Source organism: Cydia splendana, chromosome 1 (genome assembly GCF_910591565.1).
Source record: "Cydia splendana chromosome 1, ilCydSple1.2, whole genome shotgun sequence".
Classification (NCBI taxonomy): Eukaryota; Metazoa; Arthropoda; class Insecta; order Lepidoptera; family Tortricidae; genus Cydia; species Cydia splendana.
The window spans coordinates 21,132,835-21,159,142 of record NC_085960.1 but is presented as its reverse complement, the minus strand read 5'-3'; the positions used below and the strand labels follow the sequence as shown (position 1 = coordinate 21,159,142).

The window sequence follows — 26,308 nt, the reverse complement described above, 5'->3', positions numbered from 1 at the left end:
AATGGCAGTTGTACCTAAATTTAAGCTAATCTAAAATAATGCTAGTGTTACCTCCAGGAAAGGTCATTACTAATTTATAGTTTTAAGTATCGATTGTACGAACTAGTACGAAGTTGATAGCAAGTTCGATAAAATCTTAATTGAAGCGCCGTTTTGGAGCGTGGAGCTATTTCCAACGCCAACTGTCCACCTGCCGCGCAAGGACGTCACTATTTACAGCGGGCGAGGGCATGCCGCTACGGGAACCCGTGCCTAAATAAAGCTCGCCGTTATTTACATACACAATAATTTATTGTTTCTTACAATTTAGTGAAGCTAAAATACAACTTGTCGATTGATTACAATTTGAAAAGCTTTAATTTTAATCTCCCTGTGTTGAACCAGCGAACATAATGTCCCTCTTGTATAGCAGTAGGCAACACACGCTTGCCACGCGGGTGACGGGCCAGCCCTTGGCCGCGCCGCTGGTCGGTCTGTCCCGAGGAACGTGGGATGGTACGTGGATAGGATTATTCGTGGAAATTACAACGCATGTATCCTTACAACCACAATATATATTAGATAAAATTATAAAGAACGCCATATTGAAAAAATCTAGATTAATCGTAACTTATGATCTTATGAGATACACTGTAATTTTATTTATACTGAATGTTGTAGCTATTGGAGCGTTTTCCTTCCTTCGAAAATATTGTGGATGAAAGAAAACTGACCACTTCAACAGATGTCAGTCTGGTCTGTAGCACGCTACATTTACTAACTTAAAAAAAAAGGTTGTTTCTCTAGTAAAAAAATTAACACCCACTCGACTCCGTCAACGAGCTCATTTCGTAATACCACTTACTTATATTACTCATATGTTCTGAACACTTACGAGCCTTTCATACATTTCATTGACAAATTCCTAAATGAATCAATCGGACAGTAGTAAGCAATGAACGCTCCGTTTCTTAATCATATGGCTATTGTACAGTTTCACAATGCAATTTAGATCTAGTTAAAGTACAAATTCTTTAGGAATACAATTATTCAAATCATGTAAATTTAACTAATGTTTAACTTCAACTAAATGAGAATAATGCATTAAGACATCTACTGACACATCAATGTTTAACGGAATAGAATTTTGCTCTTATGTAGAAAATGTATCTTATTAGATAAACAGAAACTATATTTGCACATGTGTAACGAGTTTACTTAGGATGCAATTATTTGCATAAAAAATATTATTGGACAAGACATAAATTAGGCAGACCCTAGTGAATGTAGACAATTTATACAAGTTCAGTTAATTTAGGTCATTGATGAAGATTTCAGAGGAACACGGTTTGAAATAGGGTACTGGGTTGGGAATGGGAGGGATGGGAGCCCGGGCTGTGGCGATGTGTGTGTGTATGTGTTGCTGACGTCACGCCTGACTCATCACATGGCATACTTCCTCGTCCACTCACGGGCTAGTTCATTGTACTTTTCTCTGTCAGTTTTGTAGATCCTAGCAATTTCTGGCACCAATGGGTCGTCTGGGTTTGGATCACATAACAGTGAGCAGATTGAGAGCAACACTGGAAAACAAATAATTGAGCACATTAAAATCAGTTCAACAAAATTATAATTAGAGTGAGTCAGCATTTAAGTTATTTGGTTAGTAGTAGTAGTAATTTTTCATAACACAAAATGCTATCTGTTGACGAAGATAAATGACGATTGCTGCACATAACTTTAACCTAATTGTCAGTAGCAACACACAACAGCTGAATATTGGTGGACCTTATCTCATTGCAATAAGATTTAAAAACTATGTCAATGATGGTGCATAAAATTACAGTCAATATACCCATCAGAAATATAAGAACATTTTGGTGCTCAAAAATACCGGAACATGTACTTTAACCCCTTGATAACAGAGGCTTTGTTCAGATAATTGTGAACATTTTGATTGCACCAACCTATCTGATGGCTACTGTACATAGGCGTACCCACGGTGGGGCAAGGTGGGGCAGTTGCCCCACCCTGGTCTGTGGTCCGACGAGAAGCTAAACATTTTTAGGAACAATTAAGGCACGTAACCCTACTTCTGCCTTTAAAAAATGCTGGGTACGCCCATGCTACTGTACACAGCATAAAACATGTCATCACCAGACCCCAGGAGGTTAAATATTATTTTTTAAATGTATCACTTATTTAGTTGTTATAGATAGAGGCAAAAGAAAAATATTTTAACTATCTACCTATTTTACGGTTCTTTAGTTAGGTACAGTTGGCTGATAGATAAACCAATTAGGAGGCGTAGGGTTCCATTAAACACCTCTCAGGTATGGAACCCCAATACAATTTGGCCAGTCTAAAATATATGGAATCAGTAATGTAAAAGCCACAAAGGAACACACATCAGATAAAGATAGGAGGCCAAAAGTTCATTGACCAAACAGAGTTGGGTAGCAATGCCTATTTTTTCAACATACCTAAACTAAAACAAAATAGTGGTACCAGTATTAAGATACCTGTGTGATAAGCTTGGGACAAAACTTCCTAAAGATCTTGAAATTGATTACATTATCAACAACTGGAAAATAGTTTTAGAACCCATTCTGAAGCCTCTAATACTAAGCATTTGAACAAAATCCTATTACTAAGCCTCCATTGACAATTTGCCTGTCAGCAGGCTGTATCTCATCAACTACAATAGGCAACAGAAATAATAGAGACAGGAAAATTTACAATATGTATTTCTGTTGCTGCAATAACAATTTTATTTTTAAAATTGTTTAGAATTTTAATAGTGCTCTTTTAAATATGATATTTCATATTTACAACCTAACAAGGGGGATGAGAATTTCCTACTAGGAAAAGCTGTCTAACAACTGGAAATGACCTCATATTTTATTGTATAACATCATGCATCCCAGTAAATGAGTGTATTACCAGACATTGTCGTCATGGTTGCAAAAACAATTAGTATCACACATGCAACAGATATTCAATTTAGTTAAAAAAAAAATGCCTATGTGTTCTCAACCTTTAAGAATGTGCTACCTATGTAAAAGGTAAAATTATGTATAAATAACACATCTGTAGGGATAAATGTTTCACATTAAAAGTATTCCTACTTGTGTTAATGCTTTAGTCATTTTTTTTAGTATTGTCAAATAGTTTTTGCACTTGCAATATTGTCTGATTACCAATCACCATACAAATCTTAGTCATCATCAGTGACACAATTCAACTACATCTTTAACAAAGCTAAGCTTGAGGTTCAGACCGTATCAGACTAACTAGTTAAATAAATTGCAGTACATCTTCATATAGGAAGAAAATTGTACTACAAAATATTTAGCTACTTTGGCTTTCACTATCTGTTAAATGCTGACTGTACTATGCACACAAAGGACAATATACAGAAATGGAACATTGATGATAATGACAATGCTTAATGATAGAGGCACTGATTAGATATTCACAATGGTTATACCTTTAGATATGGTGAGCGCTGGGGACCACTGTGAGCGCAGAATGTCAAGGCAGATCGAGCCATTACTGTTTATGTTGGGATGATAGATACGTGTTGTAAATGCAACTTTGGGTGGCTTAAATGGATAATCTGTTGGGAAATGTATAGTCAGGAAGAATACTCCTCCTTGATACGGACTGTCGACCTGCAATTAAAACAAATTATGGTTACTTTGTTGTATTTTGTTTATGCCGGGGCCACACTAACAGGAAATGCTGCTGATTATCGCGATAATCCCAGTGTGGCCATATGATAATTAACGGCGTTTCCCGTTAGTGTGGCCCCGGCATTAAAGATACTAATAGAATTTTGAAAAAGAGCTACTTACTGGACCCATAATTGTGGCTTGCCAATGGAAGACTGAAAAAAAAATATCATGATATCAGAAAAACAAGCAAGTGTATTTATTTGAACTAATAAATGCACAAACAGATCCAAATACTTTTCTGAATCAAGTAAATTCATTATTCATACACAAAATAATTCAGGATGGTTTTATGGAGGCAGGGTTTCCTTCTGCTAATTACACATTGAAATCAGTTTAATATTAAATGTAATAATATACCCATGATGTTGAGTACAAGTACTCTCACAATGACAAATGTTTACATCACATGGCAATTGAGAAGCAATGTAAAGCTTTCACCAGTGTCTAGAGTATGCTATGAACACTAACCATTGACTGTATTTCTCACTATTATTGTAATGCGACAATGAGTCAGAAAAACTATAAGCACATAGATCAATAGGGCTAGTACTCACGGTCTTCGCCGTGTGGTCCTGCAGAACATTGTGCCGGGGGATCTCTGCCAAGGTCTTGTAATTCCTGTAAGTGAAACCACAAGACGTGTACACAGTGTCACAACACGACCAGAAACAATACCAAAATCAGTCGGACATGTCATCGTTTGCAAAATAAACTCGAGGTTCGGTCACGAACTTGAAACCAAGTATGCCAGAGATAATCCTTTCATAAAGCAATTTTGTAAGATGTTTTTTCCATATTTTTACGTTTCTCACTCATGTAAAGACAAGAAAACTTTAAAATTGGCACATTATTCCGACATTTTATGTACGCCGTGTGCACAGAATTGTCACCTACGTAGAACATTGATTCACCGTTATTTTATAGAAACCGTATCGTAAACTGTAAATTGTTATAGTCCACACCTTTACAGCAAAACAATCACGCACTAGGAATTATCCAGAAGGAATTTCGATAATAGGTATTCACAATGACGAAACGTTCACTTCCAAGTCTGGATACATATTTTACCACACTCTGTTCAAGAACAAATTCATTCATATAAATAGAAATCACGATTAACAATACGTACCCTATTAATTCGTTTTAACGCCATTTGATTATTTTATGATGGAATAAACTGACTTTCAACTAGACAACGAAACTGTGAGCCAAGGACCTTTGATTAGAGATTGCAAGATGGCTCCCGTCTCAACGCAAAAGTACCACTGAGTCGTTTTATGCAATAATAATCATTTATGCTCAATAACACCAGTTCTTCAAGTCTTAAACAAAATATAAAAATAACTAATATTAATAAATAATAATAATTAGAATAGAGTGCGATTTATAACAAAATTAACACACTCTCGACGAGTGGAGAACAGCAAACAGGAAAATCGACCATTTCTAGAGGCGGACCAAAGTTGCTATAAACGAAATATAATATTTATTTGAAAAAGTTTATTTATGTATATATTTTAAATAATGTAATTTATTCAGAGGAGTAGTGTATAAAATAGAAAAATAACTTATTTACATTCTATGTTGTAAATTAAAGGTGAAGGTGCTATCTAGCACAACAAAATCAACAAATAGGTTTAATATACCTGTGAACATTTTGTTACTTTACAGTTATATATGGCAACATTTTATTTCCGGATATGACGACTTGGCCTCAAAGAGGATTCACGGCGCTATTTTTGGATTGCGAGTAGCTATTTTCAAACACATTTTTGCAATATGAAACTTTTCCTCTTCCCGCTAGTAATGTCAGGTGTCCGGAGAACAGATTAATAATTTTTAAGCCCTCAAGACCTTAACTCTGAATAAAATCATTAAATGTTTCATGAAAATATGCACATATCTATAATATTTTATAGCTTCTGTTAGTACCATGGTACAATTTCAGAGTATAAGTGAAATCCACGTGTATTTTAATATTTAGATCAAGAGATATAATAAAAAACAAAAATATTGGAAAATATACCCATAAGTAAAAACAAGTTCATAATAGCGGCTACATTATGTGTTTTTCGTTTGTTACAGTTTGTTGGCCGTCAGTAATCCCATGTGTACGCAGCATTAAAAATACGTGTGTATAGGTAGCATTATATTTAAATCTTATATTATTTTATTTTACTAAACCAAATATATGCGAGATATTTTATAAAACAATTTTACTTTAATTAATGTTATTAAATAGTATAATATAAAATAAAATGCAGTGTACGCTTTGGACACGCCATAAAATAAGAGAGTTCAATACGGACCTTAATTGACGGCTGAATGTCAAGTCAGTCAAGAATAAACAAAAAAAAAACAGTTTAAAAAATTGCTTTGGAGGTGGCGGGCTGGCGGCCAGACGTCCGCAGTGTGTTTAGTTTGATTTGTTTAAAATTCTTTTGTTTTTTTTAAAGACGACTAATTTATTACCGTTATGTTATTAACATATTAGAAATTTATAATCTAGTGTTTACTCACATATTTCTTTAATCATTATTGTTTGTAGTGGTCACAAAATAATTAATGAATAATGTCCATTTTGTAACGATCTTGTTACAAAATAATTAACGTCACATTTTAACAATGACGCTAACTATGACAAAAAAAGTTAGCGAGATTCAAGCAGAAACCGTGCAGTTTATGTCCTTAGAAAAAGTAAGTAACATCAAACGACACTTTTCTTATAAACATCTTTCTGCATTCGCTTGGACATTTATGACCTACTTACATTGTTGTGTGTTGTGTCCCTTTGGTATAAATTTTAAGCAAGTAGGCATGGAACCTCAGTAATTTAGGTGCTCTTCCTGAAGCATTAAGTTTATCTTGTGAAGGTTTTCAAGTGAAAGCCTTAATGTAAGTTTTTTTTATTAATTTTGTTTAGGCAGAAGATGAGAATAGGCAAGATGGGGATTACAGTTCAGGCTCCACTCTTCTTCGACGAGGCAAGAAGCTGGAAGACAACAATAATTTAACCAAAGAAGACATAGAATATGTGAATTACCGCCAGTTGCTCAAATATGAACAGGCTCCTGAGTATCTTCAGCACAATCCTTACATAAGAGATGGATATAGGAAGCTATTACCCACTAAACTATGTTGGGAGAGGTAAGGTTTTATGCATTGTTTTATATCAAATTATTATTACACTTTATGTTTTACTGCATTATTTTAATTATCTGCAACTACCTTAAAAGAAGATATATGGGTACTTGCATATAGTCTGAATCGTCCATACCGTGACTCAATTTTGATTCCTGATTATAAGTACCTATATTACATACCTACCTACTTACATTTCATAATATTAAGTACCTTTGACCGATTTTTGTGTAATTTTCACTGAGGCTTAATTTTTCTCAGGAGAGGTTTTGTTATTGATATGTATAACATCATAAAATATGCATTGTACTTCAAGTTGTGTTTACCAGGTTGATGTATGGCAGTAATTTTATTTAACAGAACAAGCTGTAAAAACTGATATATATATACACCGTGTTTTTTTTGATTTCCGTTAATTTCAGGGGTGCATTCCTGAGCTTAAATCAAGTAACGTTGTCAAAGACACCGATATTCTAATTAACTCCATTTCGGAGATAATCAATAATTTATTTTTTTCCTATAAGGCCTCTACAAGCGTGTACACTTGCCTTAGGGTCGGTTTACATATTGATTAGTGTTTAGAATGAGTTCATGCATTTGCTACTAAACTTAAGTACAATCTCGGTCGTACGATGTTCGAAATGACATTAATGTGTCACAGATTTCAATTGTTTGGTTGAGTTAAATCTAATGCCCGTGTTACAACAACGCTATATGCTACATTTAATTACTTTTTTAACTTAATTTTTTTTTTCACAAAAGCAAAAAAAATTTTTTTTTTTAAATTAACTATGCCATTTAGTTCTCTTAAACGTACTTAACCATACCCCGAAGTTAACGGAATTCAATAAAAACACGGTATATATATATATATATATATATATATATATATATATATATATATATATATATATATACATATACATATATATATATATATATGTATATATATTACATATCTACATACTTAGTAGACATTTTTCTAAAAAAATTAATAAGTGTTAAGTTAACATATCTATACACTGGCAGCAGTGTTTACCAGACTGGAATAATACATGTACAATTGCATAAATAATTGTCTTAGTGTAGAGCAATATTTCTTTACAGACACACTTATTCATTAGTGTGTAGTAAATTTATTCCGATATCCTAGTACTTAGTATTGGTATCTTAAATTTGTATCTATTTCATATTATCTACGAATCTTCGATGAACCTGAGTCTATAAAGGGGTCTTGCAGTAGTTGCATAAGGTTTGGCTTGGCCTGGGTCTAGACTGTCTAGGTCTAGGGTCTTGGAATGAAACAGGCTGTAAAAGGCCGACTAGCTATAAGGTCTATCACCTACCTGACTAATACATTCTACTTACGGGAAGATCACCGCACAACTACTTTTCCAACTGCCTTTTTGGAATGTAGTTGTATGACTGAAACATAAATTTAAAAGTGGAAAAATTACTTTAAATTTATTCTAAGCTTAATAGCATCGTTCGAAGACGTTTCTGCTTGTTAAAAATTAAAATGACTGAAACATGTCAAGCATTCTTTGACTTACAAAACGTGACTGACCTGTTTTAATATACATATTTAATATATCTGTGTCTCACGGAAGTTTATTTAATAAAAATACCTAAACGCGATTAAGGCCTAAAGAATACCATAATGACTTAACGACACCCCGTATGCTTTTCATGTTCTAAAATTAAAAGAGCGCACGCTATTGATGGAATGCTTATTGCAGTATATTCTGGTGGACTAACGAAACGATGAACATTTGGACTCACTTGTTCGGTTTCTTCCTTGTGCTCGGGCTGACAATCAACGATCTGGTCATCATTAACATCCACGCCACCTTCACAGACAAAGTGGTTGCTGCCATACTTCTCTCATGTTTCATGGTAAGTTATTACTTATGTGGTTTTTTCTGAGTGTGTGTTTTTTTTTGTTTTCATCACAATTTTATCTATTATGATATCGCCTACTGCGGAGCACAGGCCTGACCTCTCTACGACTCCCTATTATTCCCTAAGCCTAAAATCGTCCACGTCCAGCGTAGTCACATAATATATGACCATACATTATTTTCGACGTAGAAGACATATATGTCATGCAACTCGAGGGTTGAGGGCCATAAGCAAAGTCATATAAGGGCCAGTTGCACCAACCACAGTTAACAGGCTGATCAACGTCACGCAACAGAGGTGTATGAGAATTTCCATACAATAAAATTTAGCAAACGCTTTAACGGTGACAGACGGTTTGCAACCGATCTTAAGTATGTCATTCATTTTCCAGGACATTTTAGCTTTCTAGAATTTATTAACGATTATTTTATATAAGGTATCTAAAACTTGCGAACTACACCTTACACCTAGATATAATATAATGTGGTGTGACGTTTAAAGTATGGATATTGTTCATTATTCATTATCCATGGTGTTGAAGGCTTTCTTCGTTAAACTATTTACCTACATGGGCTTTATTACATGTGTTTATCGTTGCCAGAATCTTTATAGATACCGTTATTATGATAGTGAAAGTACACTTTTGCGCACTTTTAAGTGTGGGGCTATTATTTAGAAATCATACAACACTTGCCATTATGATACGTTCCTAAAAAATAACAATGTAAAAACCGACTTTATGTCTTTATAATAAAGTCTTTGAATTCTTACCGGCGGTACCTACTGTTAAACCCGTAATAAAATTATTAGTATGATATCAGAAGACATCGATGAGACGTTTAACTGTCTGTAACGAAAAGATTAGATGGTAAAAGCTAGAGTTATACGGCGCGCACCTAATACATACAGGACAGGTAGTTAATTTTCTCTATATTATTACAGTGAAACTTGGTTAAGTGGGACCTGGATAAGTGGGAAACCTCTATAGCTGGGACTCATGGCGCGGTCCCGACACTTTTGCACTGAATTACCTCTGTTAGTGAGATAAAACGAACCTCTATAACTGGGATTAGTTGTTGTGATTTTATAGTCACATTTACCTCTATAATTGAGACAGAGAGTGTATTTTACCTCTTTTACTGAGACAATATTTATGACTACATTTTCTTAATCGTTTTATTAGAATTTTATAGGAATTGACCTCTGTATCTGAGATAACGTCAATCTATGACCTCTCTAACTTGGACTTTATTGATAATTCTCCGTATTCTTACTAAATCTTAGTGTATCCACAAATTTCGCATTTGCTTAATTGTGTCTAAACGACTTCAAGTTTCATTTAGTTAGTTTAAGTAGTTAAAACTATCGAAACGAAAGCTAAAACATTGATAATTAAAGTAACACGAATAAACAAAAAAATATTTTCATTTAATTAAGTTTTAAGACGCAATGAAGACCGTATCAAATTGTATTGAACAAAATCTATCCTGTGTAGAATCATTCAAAATAAATTCGAATAAAAATTTAAAAATACTTACTTAAAAAATATTTAGAGACAAGGATTATTTTACCTTATTTATTTTTAAAGATAATACATAATGTTTACAAAATACCTTATTAATCACCTCTATAACTGAAATATCCTCTATTCTCACCCTCTATTAATGGGACCCTCTGTAAATGAGATAGAATTTTATTTGTACTTGGCTAGCTGAGAGCCTGGGTAAGTGGAATACCTCTTTAAGTGAGACAAATTTGCTCGTCCCCTGAAGTTTCACTTATCCAGGTTTCGCTGTAGTACATTAGGATACAAGTGTGAAAAGTAGGAAATTCGCAACGCAAACACGACCGAAGGAAGTGTTTTAAATCGACACTAGTTGCGAATTTCCTTTTCGCACGTGTATTGTACAACGTTTTACAGTAGGTACATAATTGGCCCTTTAAATTTTTTATATAAGCACGTATTGCCCTTAATCCCGCCCTAGGGCGGTAAAGTAGCACCATATGTACTGTAACAGTACATTGTGCAACATGGGGCGTAAGTTGAATATTGCAAACGAGAGTAAGTTAAATCGCGACGGCTTGCCGGAGCGATTTATAGACTCGAGTTTGCAATATTATTACGCCCCGAGTTACACACAATGTTTTTCATCACACTTGCGATACAAAAATTAAGTATATAGACAAAAACTGTTAATTATGGCACTAGAAACTTCATAACTCCCTAGGGAGAACGCTTTTTCTATAACTCCCGCTAAACCTGCGTGCAATTCCACATTTACTGAGCGAGTGTGATCAAAAATATTATAAAAAAAATATTATATAATATAAACTTATAGGTAGGTACCTAGCTACAATGATATGTCAAACAGACGAAAAAAATCCTTGGACATTTAAAGGTCTTCGTTCCCTTAGTTTTGGCTGTGTGCCGATACGGACGATAGATAGATACGGACGGAACTGCTTGCGTCATTATTTGTTGCATAATATACCGCAGTACCCATGGATTAGGTATTAGAACCCAAACATTTGCGATAACGACAAGACAAACTCGAATTACTTGCGAGGATTTGAAGTTGTTTTGGAACATAGTTAAAAAAATTGACTTCAGAGTAAAATTAGGAGAACCTGTATTGTCCTGTAACCTGTATACGATAGGTACCTAACATACATCACCTTAATAATTATACACAAAGCAAGAGAATAATAATACATATATCCTAATTCCTTTTTTTTAGGGTTCCGTACCCAAAGGATAAAACGGGAACCTATTACTAAGACTTCGCTGTCCGTCCGTCCGTCCGTCCCTCCGTCCCTCCGTCCGTCCGTCTGTCACCAGGCTGTATCTCACGAACCGTGATAGCTAGACAGTTGAAATTTTCACAGATGATGTATTTCTGTTGCCGCTATAACACCAAATACTAAAAACAGAATAAAATAAAGATTTAAGTGGCAGTCTTAATGGCCCTAAAAAGCCATATAGTCACATCCAAACTTATACACGAATGCCACGAACGACTAATGGAGGTATGTCAGAACAATAAGATCACCTTACAATGGATCAAAGGACACAGTGGATCCCGAGGTAACGACGCCGCGGACGAGCTCGCCAGACAAGGATCGGGTGCGGGGGCGATTGGCCCGGAACCGATCCTCCCGATACCGTTTAGTAAGGTACGCTCAATGCTGCTGGCACGTACAGGGAAACTACACACAGAACACTGGCTAAACCAAACTGGATGCAGACAGGCCAAGCAAGCCATGCCGAGCATGAACGGTAAGCTCACAAGGGCGCTCCTTCAACTAGGAAAGGTTCGACTGAGTATGGTAACCAGTGTCATAACAGGTCATGGACTTTTTAACAAACATCTTTTTATAACAGGTGTCACAGACAGTCCCCTATGCCGTGGATGCATGGAGGAAGAAGAAACAGCCTCTCACGTGGTGTTGGAATGCAGCGGATTGGCCCCATACAGGGCAAAACATCTCGGATCCCCGAGTGACCTCCCCGAGGTCCTACTCAACATCAAAGGTCTGATAGGATTCCTCGAGGAGCTGGGCTGGCAAGACTAGTCCACCCCCTATCACGCAAAATAGGCGCAAGACGTCGAGTTGCGGAAAATCGCCCGAACTACAATACAATACAATACAAGATTTAAGTGGGGCTCCCATACAACAAACGTGATTTTTGACCGAAGTTAAGCAACGTCGGGCGGGGTCAGTACTAGAATGGGTGACCGTTTTATTTTTGCCGGTTTTTTTGCATTATGGTGCGGAACCCTTCGTGCGCGAGTCCGACTCGCACTTGCCCGGTTTTTCTGATTGTGGTCGTATGTACCACATCGTAAAGTTTCTTGACATTTCCATTCCCAGTGCGCAAAAGTTACGGGCTCACATTGCGTAGGCTATAATTTCTTTGGCTCGCAGATATTACGAAATATGAGCTATCCGCGCGTTGGTCCAGCGCTCGAAAGCCGAGATGCGACCTGCTTTTCTCGAGTGAAAGTATTCGACCGGAGTCTTGACGAATTAAAAAAAATAAACGCAGTCAAGACAGGGCGTTTCTAATTTTGTTTTATTTATAACGCAATAGGTACCTCTTACCTATGTCATTTGCATTACAATAAAATAACATTATTCTTAACATTGAAATTCCTAGTTCTACGTATTACTTATTTATAAAACGTTGAATTGTACGAGTATAATCATTACGTATCTATTCGATTGTCAACCGATACGATGGATATTTGTAGGGAGTTTTTTTATTGTTGTTGACGATAAATTATAAGTTGCGTTTACACATCTAATTTGACCTCAATATAATTATTCGGTAACACGGTTAACAATGTAACTTTAGGTACTTTATGTACGTAGGTCTCGAAGAAACAGCAAGTCAAAAGATCTCTGGCTTGCCCAACTGCCTATGTCTACGTATTACTGTAATATGTCAATCGGAAATACCTAAATGTGCTGTTTCATTTTCCCATTGGAGTGTTTAAAAATCCTATTGTCCATTGGTGAAGCGACTAATATACATAGGTCTGATAATCTGACATAGGTAAAGATTTAATTATAAAACAAATGTGGCACATTTTGTCCAAAGCAGACTATTGTGCTACTACCTATAGCATAATAGGTAGGTAGATATATTTGTCAAAATGATACTAGCAAGGTTTTGAGCATCAAAACTTTCGCCTGTGCTTTGTGTCTGGAGGAGACAAGTGTATACTTTCACTACCACTAGATCTCACACACTTCACCTCCGAATGCATAAGTGACATGCGTTGCGTACCTATGATAAATGGATTTTATCTCGCGAGTTTATCTCGAATAATGTATATTTCACTTATTACATCCATATGTTGGAGTATATCCGTAATATCCGTATGGGGCTGTCCATAAATTACGTCATCGATTTTTGACGATTTTTGACCCCCCCCCCCCCTATAATCATCCAAAAATCATGCTTCAAATGACCCCTTTTCCTCCTACTTCATGCTACCGTCATCCGATGTCCAGACCCCCCCCCCTAATTTGAAATGACGTAATTTATGAATAGCCCCTATGTAGTTGCTAAGTATCTGGACTATGTACCATCATGTGGGTCCTGTCTCGGGCCGATACGATTTTCTATAGGAGGGGCCTTAGTACTGTACCCTGTGGAACACCGCACAAACAAATGACGAAATATTCGGGAGCACAATAATTGCTAGAGATTAATGAACACAAATTAGGTAGTACTTTATTGAGGTGTAACGAAACATATTTCGGTGGTAGGTAGGTAAGTAATAATAGGTCAAATGTATAATTATAATAATATATGTAATTTTAATAATATCTGAATACTACCTGATGAAACATTTTGAATAGGATCTATCTTCTACATAGGATCTATACTTATTGTATCGTATTCATCGGCTAAAATGTAATCCAGACTCGAATTACTCAAATGCTACGCCACGTAGATATATAGCCCTCTATTCATTTTAGCAATGTTATAGCAACAAGAATCATTAACACAAAGGTTATAGAGATAATGAAAATGTTTTTAGTACCTACCTACATTTAGAATCGTAACCTATATCGGTTTTGGGTACCTATATATCCAATACATATCTCTATCGCTCGACTATCAGGATTCTTAAGGGCATGACCCTTTAGACCAGCGGTCGGCAACCTTTTAGCAGCCAAAGGGCCACATAGCAGTTAACGAAGTGCACGCGGGCCGCACTTTGTTAATATTTATGACTTTATCAGACATTGTCATTTGTCAATATTTCATACAAAGTAGCCAGGGAGGCTCGCGGGCCGCAAGTGAGAGGTTCGCGGGCCGCGGGTTGCCGACCGCTGCTTTAGACCCTTTTTAGAAAGTGCTAATAACATAAGGCTTTTAATTCATTGCGCTCTAAATCTTGTATGATTTGTATATTTAAAAATGCATATTTTAATCATGATGCAGTAGAAAGCAAGCACTTCTATTTTCTAGGTTTGTAGTGCAAGATACGATCGATTAGATTTAACGATGACGTTTTAACTCGGAAATAGATTTAGAAACCGGTTTAATTTCTTTGTTATGAGCACGATGTTTTTGATGTTTGAGATAGGTAAGGTATCTAGAATAGAAACTAAATTGGTAATGTCTAAAAATACACGATAAACCGTTAGCCAACCAGCTACTAATGATTTGACTTTTGTAAGTGTGGCGACGACGTAACCATAGGTGCCTATTAGGTACTAATAGAAAATAATAAAGTAACGTTTTGTTGGTCTTGTCGTAATTGCATTCAATAATGATTAATGTACTTAGAGATCTAAAAGACGTTGTATACCTACGAAAACATGGTAACTTTATTTAATTACACAAACGGGTCTACCGCGATATAATTTCATTGTTTTTACCTTTAATTCCGACGTTTCAGCTGAGTTGCACCAGCTGTGGTCACGGAAAGACTGACGTCCCAACAAATGTCAACGGAGATATTAATAAAACACCACTAAACTACCCGAAATTAGTTTATAAAAATGTTCGGGGTAGACAAAGAAATTGCAGCTACCCGTTAAAGTTTAATGTTTATTGTCCACGGCACGACACGCAACACTCACAGTATCCGTACACTGGTCCGAAGATATATCCGCTGGTTTCAACATTTGAATCACTGGTCCCCAAGTAGACGATAATTTGTACCCGTCCTCACGATTGGTTTCAGCTGGTGCAACTCAGCTGAAACGTCGGAATTAAAGGTAAAAACAATGAAATTATATCGCGGTAGACCCGTTTGTGTAATTAAATATGTGTACAAAACGCGAGAGTTTAAAGTGTTATATGGTAACTTTATTTATTAAATATTTTTTCGTAGGTAGGTATACCTAAATACGAAAAAATATTTAATAAATAAAGTTATCATCCACACACCTAAGAATCTAGTGTAAAGGCAGTCTTTATTATACTGTGGTAAAGGCACTACCAAACCACCATGCATGTAAGTACGTTAAAAATCATTCAAGTCGTTTGTACTACGTCTACTACGACAACATTGCAAGCTTCCTTCTTCTATGATTATGCGTTTAATTACAATAATTAAACTTTAACTTAGCAAGAAATAAAATTACGTCTGATCTTATATCGTGAACCAAAACAAGATTGCTACTGTGCTTCATAGGGCGCAGTTAAAGTACTTACTTTAAGTAGGTATGTACTGATATACCTTTTGTGGTAGGAATTACATGGGAATTACAGGAACTTTTTGACTTTTAAAAGTGACTTGGATAGGTATTATATGACGAATAATTCTTTACCAAGTAATTCATCCAAAACACTATTTTTCCATAACATTACATAATATATGTAAGCATTAAGACTTTTCTTTACGGCTGTTGTAGTCCTAAATATCAATAGATAAATAACTTAAATAAGTAAAGCTATTGTATGAAAAGTATTTGCGTGCACAGTATTAGATTAGAAGTGTGCCGTTGGGTTTTTATGAGTGCATGATTTCGGCAAGCCGGGCGGTCACCGTTATGTCTAACGCAGCGTTACAACTTACATTATTAGTATTGTTTATGTGTATTTTTATTATGGGTTAAAAGCCTGAAATAAATGATATTTTTTTTTTTTTTTTTTTTTTTTTTTATTATTGCTTTAGGCCCTTTATGGAATATTATAAGAACCCACTTACCTACGGAGCTTATGTTTTAAGTAGGCATGTAATTATGTTTATTATATCCTTTGCATTGACATTTAGCTTAGATTCTTATTTAGAGGCCTCTACTGCGATTCGGGTCCGGTTCGACATTTTTACATTAATGAGTGAAATTTTCATTTCCAGGTGTGCATGGCGCTGTCAGCGCTATACCACACGTTCTCATGCCGCTCGGAGTGTGACTACCACGCGTTTTTGATGTATGACCTCTTCGGTATCGCGTTGTCGCTGCTAGCTATATACACCTCCGGCGTTTACTACGCGTTCTGGTGCCACCATGTGAGTGTAACTAAATCAGCTTTGTACACGGGTTCGTACCGCTCTGCGACTACTGCCGTGCGACTACAACGCGCTCCTGATGTATGAAGCTCTTCAATATCGTGCTGTCCCTGCTCGCCATAGGTATAAGTATACAGTAATATACACACCCACATAATAAGTACCCTCTGACCGTGTACTTACCATTACCTGGTTCCCGGACACTCCTCAATATTTTTTTATCTTTTGCACCTGACTGCGACTTGTTTGCTGACCAGAGTCACAAACTTTATAAAGAATTTTTACGTTTTTGCGAATCAACATAGGTACCTTATTAATCACTGTCATATTTATCTTATAATTTAGTACTATAGCTATAGCTTTCTTATAACTTACTTAATTTTACAGCCCATTGGCGCCCCTTAGCTGTAATGCTGTAAAATTTTATTTCAATAAATATCAAATTACTATTAGGACTGATTTACACGGCGCGCGAGCTCGCATGCGATTTTAGTTACGTTGCGGACTGTTGATTACGTCCAATTCAACCGACCGATCAAAAACCGTAATGTAATGAAATTTGCATGTGACTTGCATCGTCTAAATGAGCCCTTATACCAGGCGTTCTCGTACCGCTCGGAGTGCAACTACATATAGTTCGACCACAGGAACTTTGCAGCGCTAGATAAAAAGTAGTTTTTAAAAATGATTAAATAGTCTTGACACTTGTGAAATTTCTACCATATTTACCGTCTATGAAAAATTTAATCTGTGCATTTATGGTTATATAAATTTAATTCCAACAATATATGTCACTATTAATATGTATACATATGTATACTAAATGTTGATAAATAATATTGAGAGATTTGTGAGAATATGATATTTGGCTTCATCAAAATTATTGAGCTTTTTTAATATCCGCGACGGCCTAGCGGTAAATAGGTACAGAGAGCCTACCGCAAACACCGAAGTTCGCAAATTGCGAGCATCTTGCTCTTTTACTCCCATTAGGCGTAATTATATTGAAAAAGAAATTGCCCGCAATTCGCGAACATCGGATTTCGGAAAAACGAAATAAACCATTAAAACAATAAACATACATTCAAAATAAATTTAAGCTTTAACTAGTAGGCACCCATGCCGTAAGCATTAAGCATGGAGGTTGTGGGTTAGAGGACTTCGATCTCAAAAGCCAGCTCGAACCCATGGGTTTCTCGAAATGTTAGAGGAAGTTCATAAGGTAATAGTATGCCTATACCTATTAGGTGTGTTCAATTTACTGTGAAACCTTAGTCTAAACCGATATTATAATATATTATCTATTTATGTAATAGATATGGTGCAAGTATTAAAATGTTTCATTCCACTTACCCGTCATCATCAACTCAAAATTTTGTAAATATTGTCGTTTTTGAGCTTGCTGTGCTGTGCTGATTTTTTACTAGTGTAAAATTATTCGTCATGCGGAAAAGTAATTCCCGCACGCCGATTTTGTAAGGTTTCACCATGTTTTTCTCGTTCATCACAAAACACAACGAATATTTAAACGATTTTCACAAACACATACCATAGAGAATGACGTTTACTGTTTGCTAGAAAACATTGCCATATATAGTTTTTTAATTCACTGTCAAATTATTGCACTGCAAAGTTTCTGTGGTCGCACTATATAATTCTTGATGTACAGATGTCCTAGTCATCACGCTATACGTGAATATGCTCTTGACTTTGACACACGTCAGGGTAACACATGGATATTAGGATATATGTACATAGATCCCCTTGAAACGTAACTGTCGTTGCTTTAGAACAGGGGTCATCTAATGGCGGACCGCGGTTCGAATCCGGACCGCCGACCTATTTTGTGCGGTACAATTATATTTGCTTCGGTACCCATTTAACAAACTCAAGTAGAAACGGATCGTGGTCATTCAATTTAATTTTAAAAACTGGACCCCTGTATAAATTAATTTGTGACCCCTGCTTTAGAAACACCATCTTTAAGTACCTAACGTCTAGGCACACTGTTGGTATGAAGTTACTTTTATGCTAAGTATTCAATATCTGATACCTGGCATCATATTGTGGAACAATTGTTCCAGCCTGTAACGATACACATTCCGTAAGTATAACTTGACTAATAACAGTTGTAGAACAATGTGTGCGACGCCGGGTGTCGCAACGATGCGCCCGGCGGGTATGCGGAACAGTGGCCATGGCCTAGTAGACCATTCATTAATTAGCAACCGAATTCTGTATCGATCGGGTTTCACTTACCTATAGATCGATCATCAATATTTATTCCACGATTCCACATGCTTATGATTTTTCGTCATACCTACTTGCTCGACTTGCCGATTCTCTGAGCATTACGCTCTTGGCTGTTGTATTTCCTTGAACTGTACAGATCAGTTTTAAAATGTTCTTTTTTTACAGATTTTTAATGAACTCTGTTAATTTGTTCACTTTTTTGTTCAGGTCATTCCGTGCTCCCAATGTTATATTAAGCTAAAATATAGTGTACATTCTTTCCTACGTAACTTCAGTGTCAATACAATGTTATGGTACTATCAAGCTGGACCAATGATGGAGAGTGGACAACAAAGGTGGTCATAGGATCTGTAATAAAAAAATCAGGATTGCATTTGGGCTCGCTAAAATAATCTTCATGAGTTATACATGGTTATCCAAAAAATATCAGTAGGTTAGGTAGTAGTCGAAAGTACTTATTTACATTGGCTAACTATAAATATATTAATTGTCTTAGTTTAATAAAAATTGTATCTGCCGGGCGCTCAAGCTTAAAAAATGCACGAATTTAGAAAAAAGAGAGTTTTCGATTGCGATACCTACAATCTGCTACAATGTTGAACACAATGAGAATACCAGTTATTCATGAATCATATGTTAATTCCTTATTCGCGCATATTAGGGTAACATTCAGGTCAATCACGGGACCTCGCCTGCACTTAAAAATACTTCATTGTTTTGTCTCTGTATCATTTAGGTTAGGACCACCCCACACTAGCGTCTTTGGAGCGTCGGTGTCTAGTCAGCGCTATTCCTTTACGTCGCCGGGCAGTTGCATCAACGTTGCGTCGAGCAGCAGCCGTAGAGTTAACTAGACGCCGACACTCGGGAGACGCTAGGGTGGTGTTAGGGTTGCCAGATCGAAAGGCGCTATTATCGGGAAACAAGATCAATCTTTCGGGATTTTGGGACTTAAGTCGGGAAAAAAAATACATTCAAATTAAAGTAATTGTATTAAAAATTTAAAAACAACGATATTTTACCTTATTGCCACTACGTCAGCTCGCTCACTCGACGACAGTTCGGAACTTGAAATTATTGTTTTATAACTTGAAGCTATTTTTCGGGACAATTTTCACTTTGTCGGGAATCGGGAACACATGCTAAAAATCGGGAGAATCCCGCCAAATCCCGACCATCTGGCAACCCTAGGTGGGGTGGTCCTAACGGTCAATTCTCATAAACACACGTACACGTCCTCATACGTGGAACTGTATTATTTTTAAGACTTTTTATTGTAACCGTGTTCTTGCAAATAAAAAAATATGATTATGATTACGATTAAAATAAGCGTGAAGACCTAAACAAAATACATAAAGAGGGGTTGTGGTCAGTATTTTGGACAGCCAACCCGTAAAATTTCTATGACGATACGAAGAAAGACTACCCGAGCTTGCTGTTTCACTCGCACATGCTCACACGCATTGCCATTGCCATATTGACGGTTTGAAATATGATCTTATTTTATAACTTTTTTGATCCCCTAATTTTTTAAACCAAGATGCAAGTATTTGTAAATACTCTCCATCAATTACATTTTTTGGCTGTCAGATTTTCATGTCGCTGTATTTAGTCCAATGTCCAGATATTTTATGCGAGGAGCTAAATAAAGAATGTAGATCAACATCATCAACATCAACATTTATTCAGCAAATAGGCCACAAGGGCACTTTTACACGTCATCATTGAATTTACATACATGCAAAAATAATAACATCAACAATTTTATAAAATAAAACTAAGAATTCAATCTAACGTATTACAATTACTAAGAGATGTATATGGTCTCTTAATGTCGAATTACATAAAAAATACAGATACAATACACAAAAAAAAATCTATAATATTTAGAGGTGTAAATGTCTCTAGGTGTCAGAACTATAAGATTATATAGTTTATCAAGTTATCCTTAGAGATGTATAGGGTCTCCAAGAGTCAATATCCTGTATAATTAATACATTCATTAAGAGAAAAGAAACATACGAGAGCAGAATGAGGCGTCTCACTGTAATTAATTAATAAAAATAAAGTTACTAAGTATAATAGCTTGTGTTAGCTTAAACAGACCAGTCTCCACAAACAGCACCCGTTCACGAGTATGACGCGTATCTCAGCCATCGCCTCCCTCAAGATGCGACATGAACACTTTTTTTTAATCCGCAGGAGCTAAAGGCGTTCTACATGGTATCGGTAACGCTGATCTTCGTGGTGGCGATGGCGCTGCAGATCCCTCGTCTGAACGTGCCTTACGCCGTGAAGATGTGTGTGTTCATCGGCTGGGCGGCGTACGGGGTGCTGCCCACGCTGCACTGGTGCTACGCCATGGGCGGCTTCGAGAACCCCATGGTGCAGGTTGGTTGACCCCTTTACACCTCATTTTGTAAATGCAAGGTTTCGGATTCAGCCTACGTTAACCCTTTAACCATTTGACATTCCTATCTAGTCATTCGATTTCGAACCGTAATTCTTATAGTAGAGATGCGTTTTTGTTTTAAGTATGATGGCAAGTAAGTTAAGTATGATGGCAAGTAAGTTGCCGCTACAGATTAACCCCCTTAGGGCCACTTGCACCTTCCCACTAACCCGGGGTTAAGCGGTTAAACCGTTAACCCAGGGTCAAATTGTACTGGTAACCTTGGTAACTCCAGGTTTAACCGGTTAACCCGGGTTAGTGGGATGGTGCAAGTGGCCCTTATTCATAAAACTATAGGCCTGATTTAGTTCAATTACGTTGTATCCCTTTCTTACAAATACATAAGTCATAATGACAGATAAAGACAAACGATTAGGTATAAGCTAATTGAGGTTTGTAGCGAGTTTATGAATAAGGGGTTAAAGGGTTAAAATATAAGTAGAACATATTAGCGTTTTAAGATACCTAGACTTTTTATATTTATTTTTAACTATTAGTTATAGATACTTGCCATCATCTGTCGGTCTAGCATGAGTTGCGTTTTCGCGCGCGACTCCATACAGCTAGCGCGACTTCAATTATGAACTCGCGCGCGAGAACGCAACTTATGCTAGATCGCCTGTACATTAGTTGACCCGCTTTTTGTTTCTTTCATCAACTGATTTAACGTGTTATTGTTGATTTTTCTTTCTATTTTCAGATGTTCTTTCCCCGAGTGATAATGATGTACATTATAAGTGGAACTGCATTCATCATTTACGCATTTAAGGTATGATTTCTGCATCTGTAGTTAATTTATGTATTAGATCTGAGAAAACACAACACAAACCGGTTGTTAACCTGTCTGGCTAATTGTCTAAATATTGGACCTAATGACGCTGCCACTTGGCGTAATAGCGTACTAATATTGAGGGACGGTTCCATTGCGCGAAAATCGTGCTTAAGCATTAATAAACTAAACGAGTGTGCTTGTACGGTCGACGTCAAAGGCATGCTTACTCTTTTGCACCTTACTCCTTTGTAGAACAAAGAACAATGTAAACATATCTTCGAGTTGACTGTACTACGTGTGCAAGCAGCATGTTTATTAGACTGCGTCGCGTCTTTTCTTGAGTCTGTCACGTAGATCGCCGCGAATTATTTGCGACGGCGGCACGCGTTGGTGTGGATGTGGCATAACCCGCGCCATCAACGAGCAATATAATCTATAGTTTGTAGGTTTATAATAGAGCCAGACGGCTAATCTTATTGTCTATTGTTAAGTAAAACCGCACGTGCTACTTACCTGCAAAAAGGGTCTTAATTATTCTATTTGGCACCTGAGCGCGGGCTAGTCCAACGCTCAAAAAACCAGTGTAGGTGCGCTCTCCGATAACGCGCCTTTGTTACGCATCTCGATGACACATTTTAGTCTGGTTCTGTAGCGTTCGACTCGCCGGCACTCAGTAACCGAAGTACTGAGCGCGGGCGCGTTGAACGGACCACACACATCGTAACAAAAATATTTATCCATTAGTTCATTTTGAATCTTATTGCAAATTCCATAGGAGTTGTAATTCAATTACCTGGGTAAAGTAAGCGAAATATTTTTTATGCAGGTGGTTGTGGCACGTGGCCCAACGTGGCGTGGTTTTACTTAACAATAGACAATAGGATTAGCCGTCGGGCTCTATTAGAAAGCTACACACTATACCGGCGGAAACTATAGCCGGTCAAACAAGTGTGTAAGTAGCAAAAGGCGTTAAATACAAATTTTCTATGGGACGATTACCCTTCGCGCCAATTTTTTTTTAAATTTGCTGCATTTTTGTACCGACTGATTACTTGACAGAGTATACAGTTTAATATTGACTAATTCCGCAGATCCCGGAGCGCTGGTTCCCAGGCCGCGTGGACTACATCGGGCACTCGCACCAGTGGTGGCACGTGCTGGTCATGGCCGCGCTCTACTACTGGCACAACTCCGGCATGATGTACGTGCAGTACCGCATGAACCACGGCTGCGCCAACACCATGCGGATATTCTGAACACTATACCTAATTTACCTAACCTACACTTCGCGAAGGAAAATTTACTATTAGAAACTATGGTCATCACTCATCATTATACGCTCTCTTTATCTCTCTCTCTGCTAGTTTCAGTCGTAGAAACAACGTATTACATAATTATTATGAATGGATATGGCGCGCCCTGTATTCAGTCTCTCTGCTAGTTCAGTCGTAGAAACAGAATGTATTACACATAATTATTATGAACGGATATGGCGCGGCCTGTATTTTTTTTGTGTGGCCTGTGAGTAATATAACCCGTTCACTGTTGTTAATATAAACATGCCATAAAAGTATCTAGCTTTTATCCTTAAGTCTGCTTCTCCTACTCTTGGTCATTAGATATGCAGATAAATTCTAGACGACCTCCTTGATAAAACTGCATGGAACCCATAATTTTTTTTTACGTAACTCGCGTTTAGTGATTGCGTTTATATTATACTGGGGGCCGATTTTTGAATTTCGACCGTTCGATTTCGTGTATTTCGTTCAATAGTTCAACTAGGCATTTAAAATCTACTAATAGAATTGAAAACGAGTGGTCAATACCACTCGATTCCCAATTTCTATCGCTTATATTTCTAAAATTAGCATTTCTGCGTTTTCCACAGATTTTCGAGTGACGAAAAGCGATCGAAATTGAAGAATCGCCCCCCAGACATTCGTATTCCTCTAAAATTGTTCTTGTACAATCTTTCTGCAACTAGTGCTTTTTAGATGATGATCCGACGTATTAAGAACCGCCGACGTAATCTGATAAAACCTTTACGGTGAAACGGTTATATGTACGTTGTCTTAGATCATTTGGGTACTAGCTTACTTATAAATATTTAAATTTACTAGGACTAAGGTTACGTATTTACTATTTATGAGGGCGGTATTCTCAGTAAAATAGAAATAAAATGAAATGAAATGCTCAAGTATAAAATATTTTAATCATTCCATGGGACATTCCTGAGGAAAATCCTGAGAAATTTGTGATTTTAAGTGTACTTAAAATTTATAAGTATAACACGTAAATGTATATTGGTGCTGTTACAATTTGATTTCATTGGTATGAATCTTTAACTTGGTTTTTATCTAAATCATGTAAGAAAAAAATTTTCTGAAATTGTTTCTCGTAAACAATCTCAGAAACTTTTTTTCTTTCAGAAATCCATATGTATACACCGACAAGAAATAGTAGAAATTAAAAAGTGGCAACATCGTAGTGTCGTCCCGTTTTCTTAGATTGATTTGAAAGGGACGACACTACGATGATGCCACTTTTAAATTTCTAAAATTTCTTGTCGGTGTATATGATGTCGACATGCTTCTCGTCCTTTTGATTTATTTACTGTATGTTTTCGTTATCTGTGATTTTTCTGTTTTGTTATTATTTATTTTCTTAGTAGGAAATTATTGTTATTTTGGAATGGGGTTATTATAAATTAATTTATAGATACGTAATAAAATATACAAAATGTATCTGTATTTTATTACTTAAACAAATTATGTTTTTTTATTGGGCATCAAGGGATAGGAACGAGACCACTTGTGAAATCAAAAAATCCTCACTTGTGAAACCAACTTATAATCTGTCAAGCTATTATCGTCAGTTGAAAAGCGCGGAAAATTTAAAAAATGTAGACGCTAAGGTTATGTCCCATCCCAGAAAAGTTGACAAAGTTGTTTGATTGACTATACATTATTTTATAAGAAAAAATAAACCTCATACATTTTTAGTAAAATATAATATAAAAGTTAATTCATTTGGGCCTATACTAACTACTCATAGAAAAAGTGGTTTTATAAAAAATCACGCTGTACATAGGTTGCCTTCATTAGTCTAACACCTAAAACCAAAGGTATGGTTCCATCTTTTCGAGCGATGGCGCCTTGTCTCGAGTATATTGGGCTTCGAGCAACACGGAAGGGAGGTGGCATTCGCACTATTTCCCCTCTGCCGAGGTACAAGATTAGCGCGTCAATCTAATCTAGCGCGGGTAATAAAACTAGTTGCACTTGGATTTTTCACTAGACCGAGTCCAGACGCGCGCGGGAACACTGCTGCACAAAAATGCCTGTTTGCTCGGTTTTTTGTTATAAAAAGAGGTCGGGGACATCAAATTTACAAAAAGAAAGTGTTACATTTCAGATGTAATATTTTTTTTTTACATATCATACGTTTAATTACATTCAAACACAATTATTATATTTTAGTCTCATGTAATTGTTGGATTTATCGATTTTGCTCGCTCAGTACAAATTGCGGATCGGTCGAGCGACAAATCCGACTTCTCATCTCTCAGAATACAATAACATACTTCAACGAAAATGTGTTAGTGTGCGTGTTGTGACACTTGTCACTCGTCCGTACACAAAAAGAGATCGAGGTTTGCAAGATTTGTCTTTGACGTGTGTCATTTTCTATGTATTTGTGTCGTCATTACAGATTGGATTTTGTATGTAAGTGTGTGAGAAGTGCGACTGTGTGCACCTTTCCCCCCGCGAAAAATGGCAGAAAGATTTGTACGGTGAGATATCGCTTGGGCCCCTCCCTTCCGACGTGTCGGAAGCCGGTGTTGCTCGAAGATATTGGGACACTTTTTGATATTTATCAAATTTAACACATATCTGTGAAAGAATAAGGATCAAAGCTATGATCGGTTAAAGTCTATTTCAATAGAACTTGCTAACTATGTAAACAAACCGCCATATTGAAATTGTCTCTGAATGATGAATTTACTAGTGATGGGCAAGACTCCTACTTACTACTTTACTAATGTCAAACCATATCGAATAATAAAATACCAGAAGTAAAAAAACAAGTAGTT

General features: G+C 36.5%; 2 protein-coding genes across 2 annotated transcripts; one reads left to right on the top strand and one right to left on the bottom strand.

The window, feature by feature from the left end:
• Positions 1-536: 536 nt before the first annotated feature.
• On the bottom strand, positions 537-5,118 carry LOC134791586 (ubiquitin-conjugating enzyme E2-17 kDa). Its single transcript, XM_063762639.1, has 5 exons — positions 4,846-5,118; positions 4,271-4,334; positions 3,837-3,868; positions 3,470-3,653; positions 537-1,562 (listed from the first exon to the last, which is right to left on the bottom strand). The coding sequence occupies exons 1-5, from the start codon at positions 4,867-4,869 to the stop codon at positions 1,423-1,425; spliced, it is 444 nt and encodes a 147-aa protein (XP_063618709.1). The 5' UTR covers positions 4,870-5,118; the 3' UTR covers positions 537-1,422.
• A 1,091-nt stretch (positions 5,119-6,209) lies between these two features.
• On the top strand, positions 6,210-24,957 carry LOC134791914 (progestin and adipoQ receptor family member 3). Its single transcript, XM_063763036.1, has 7 exons — positions 6,210-6,413; positions 6,640-6,863; positions 8,597-8,753; positions 16,586-16,738; positions 21,194-21,382; positions 22,144-22,212; positions 23,307-24,957. The coding sequence occupies exons 1-7, from the start codon at positions 6,342-6,344 to the stop codon at positions 23,469-23,471; spliced, it is 1,029 nt and encodes a 342-aa protein (XP_063619106.1). The 5' UTR covers positions 6,210-6,341; the 3' UTR covers positions 23,472-24,957.
• Positions 24,958-26,308: the final 1,351 nt, after the last annotated feature.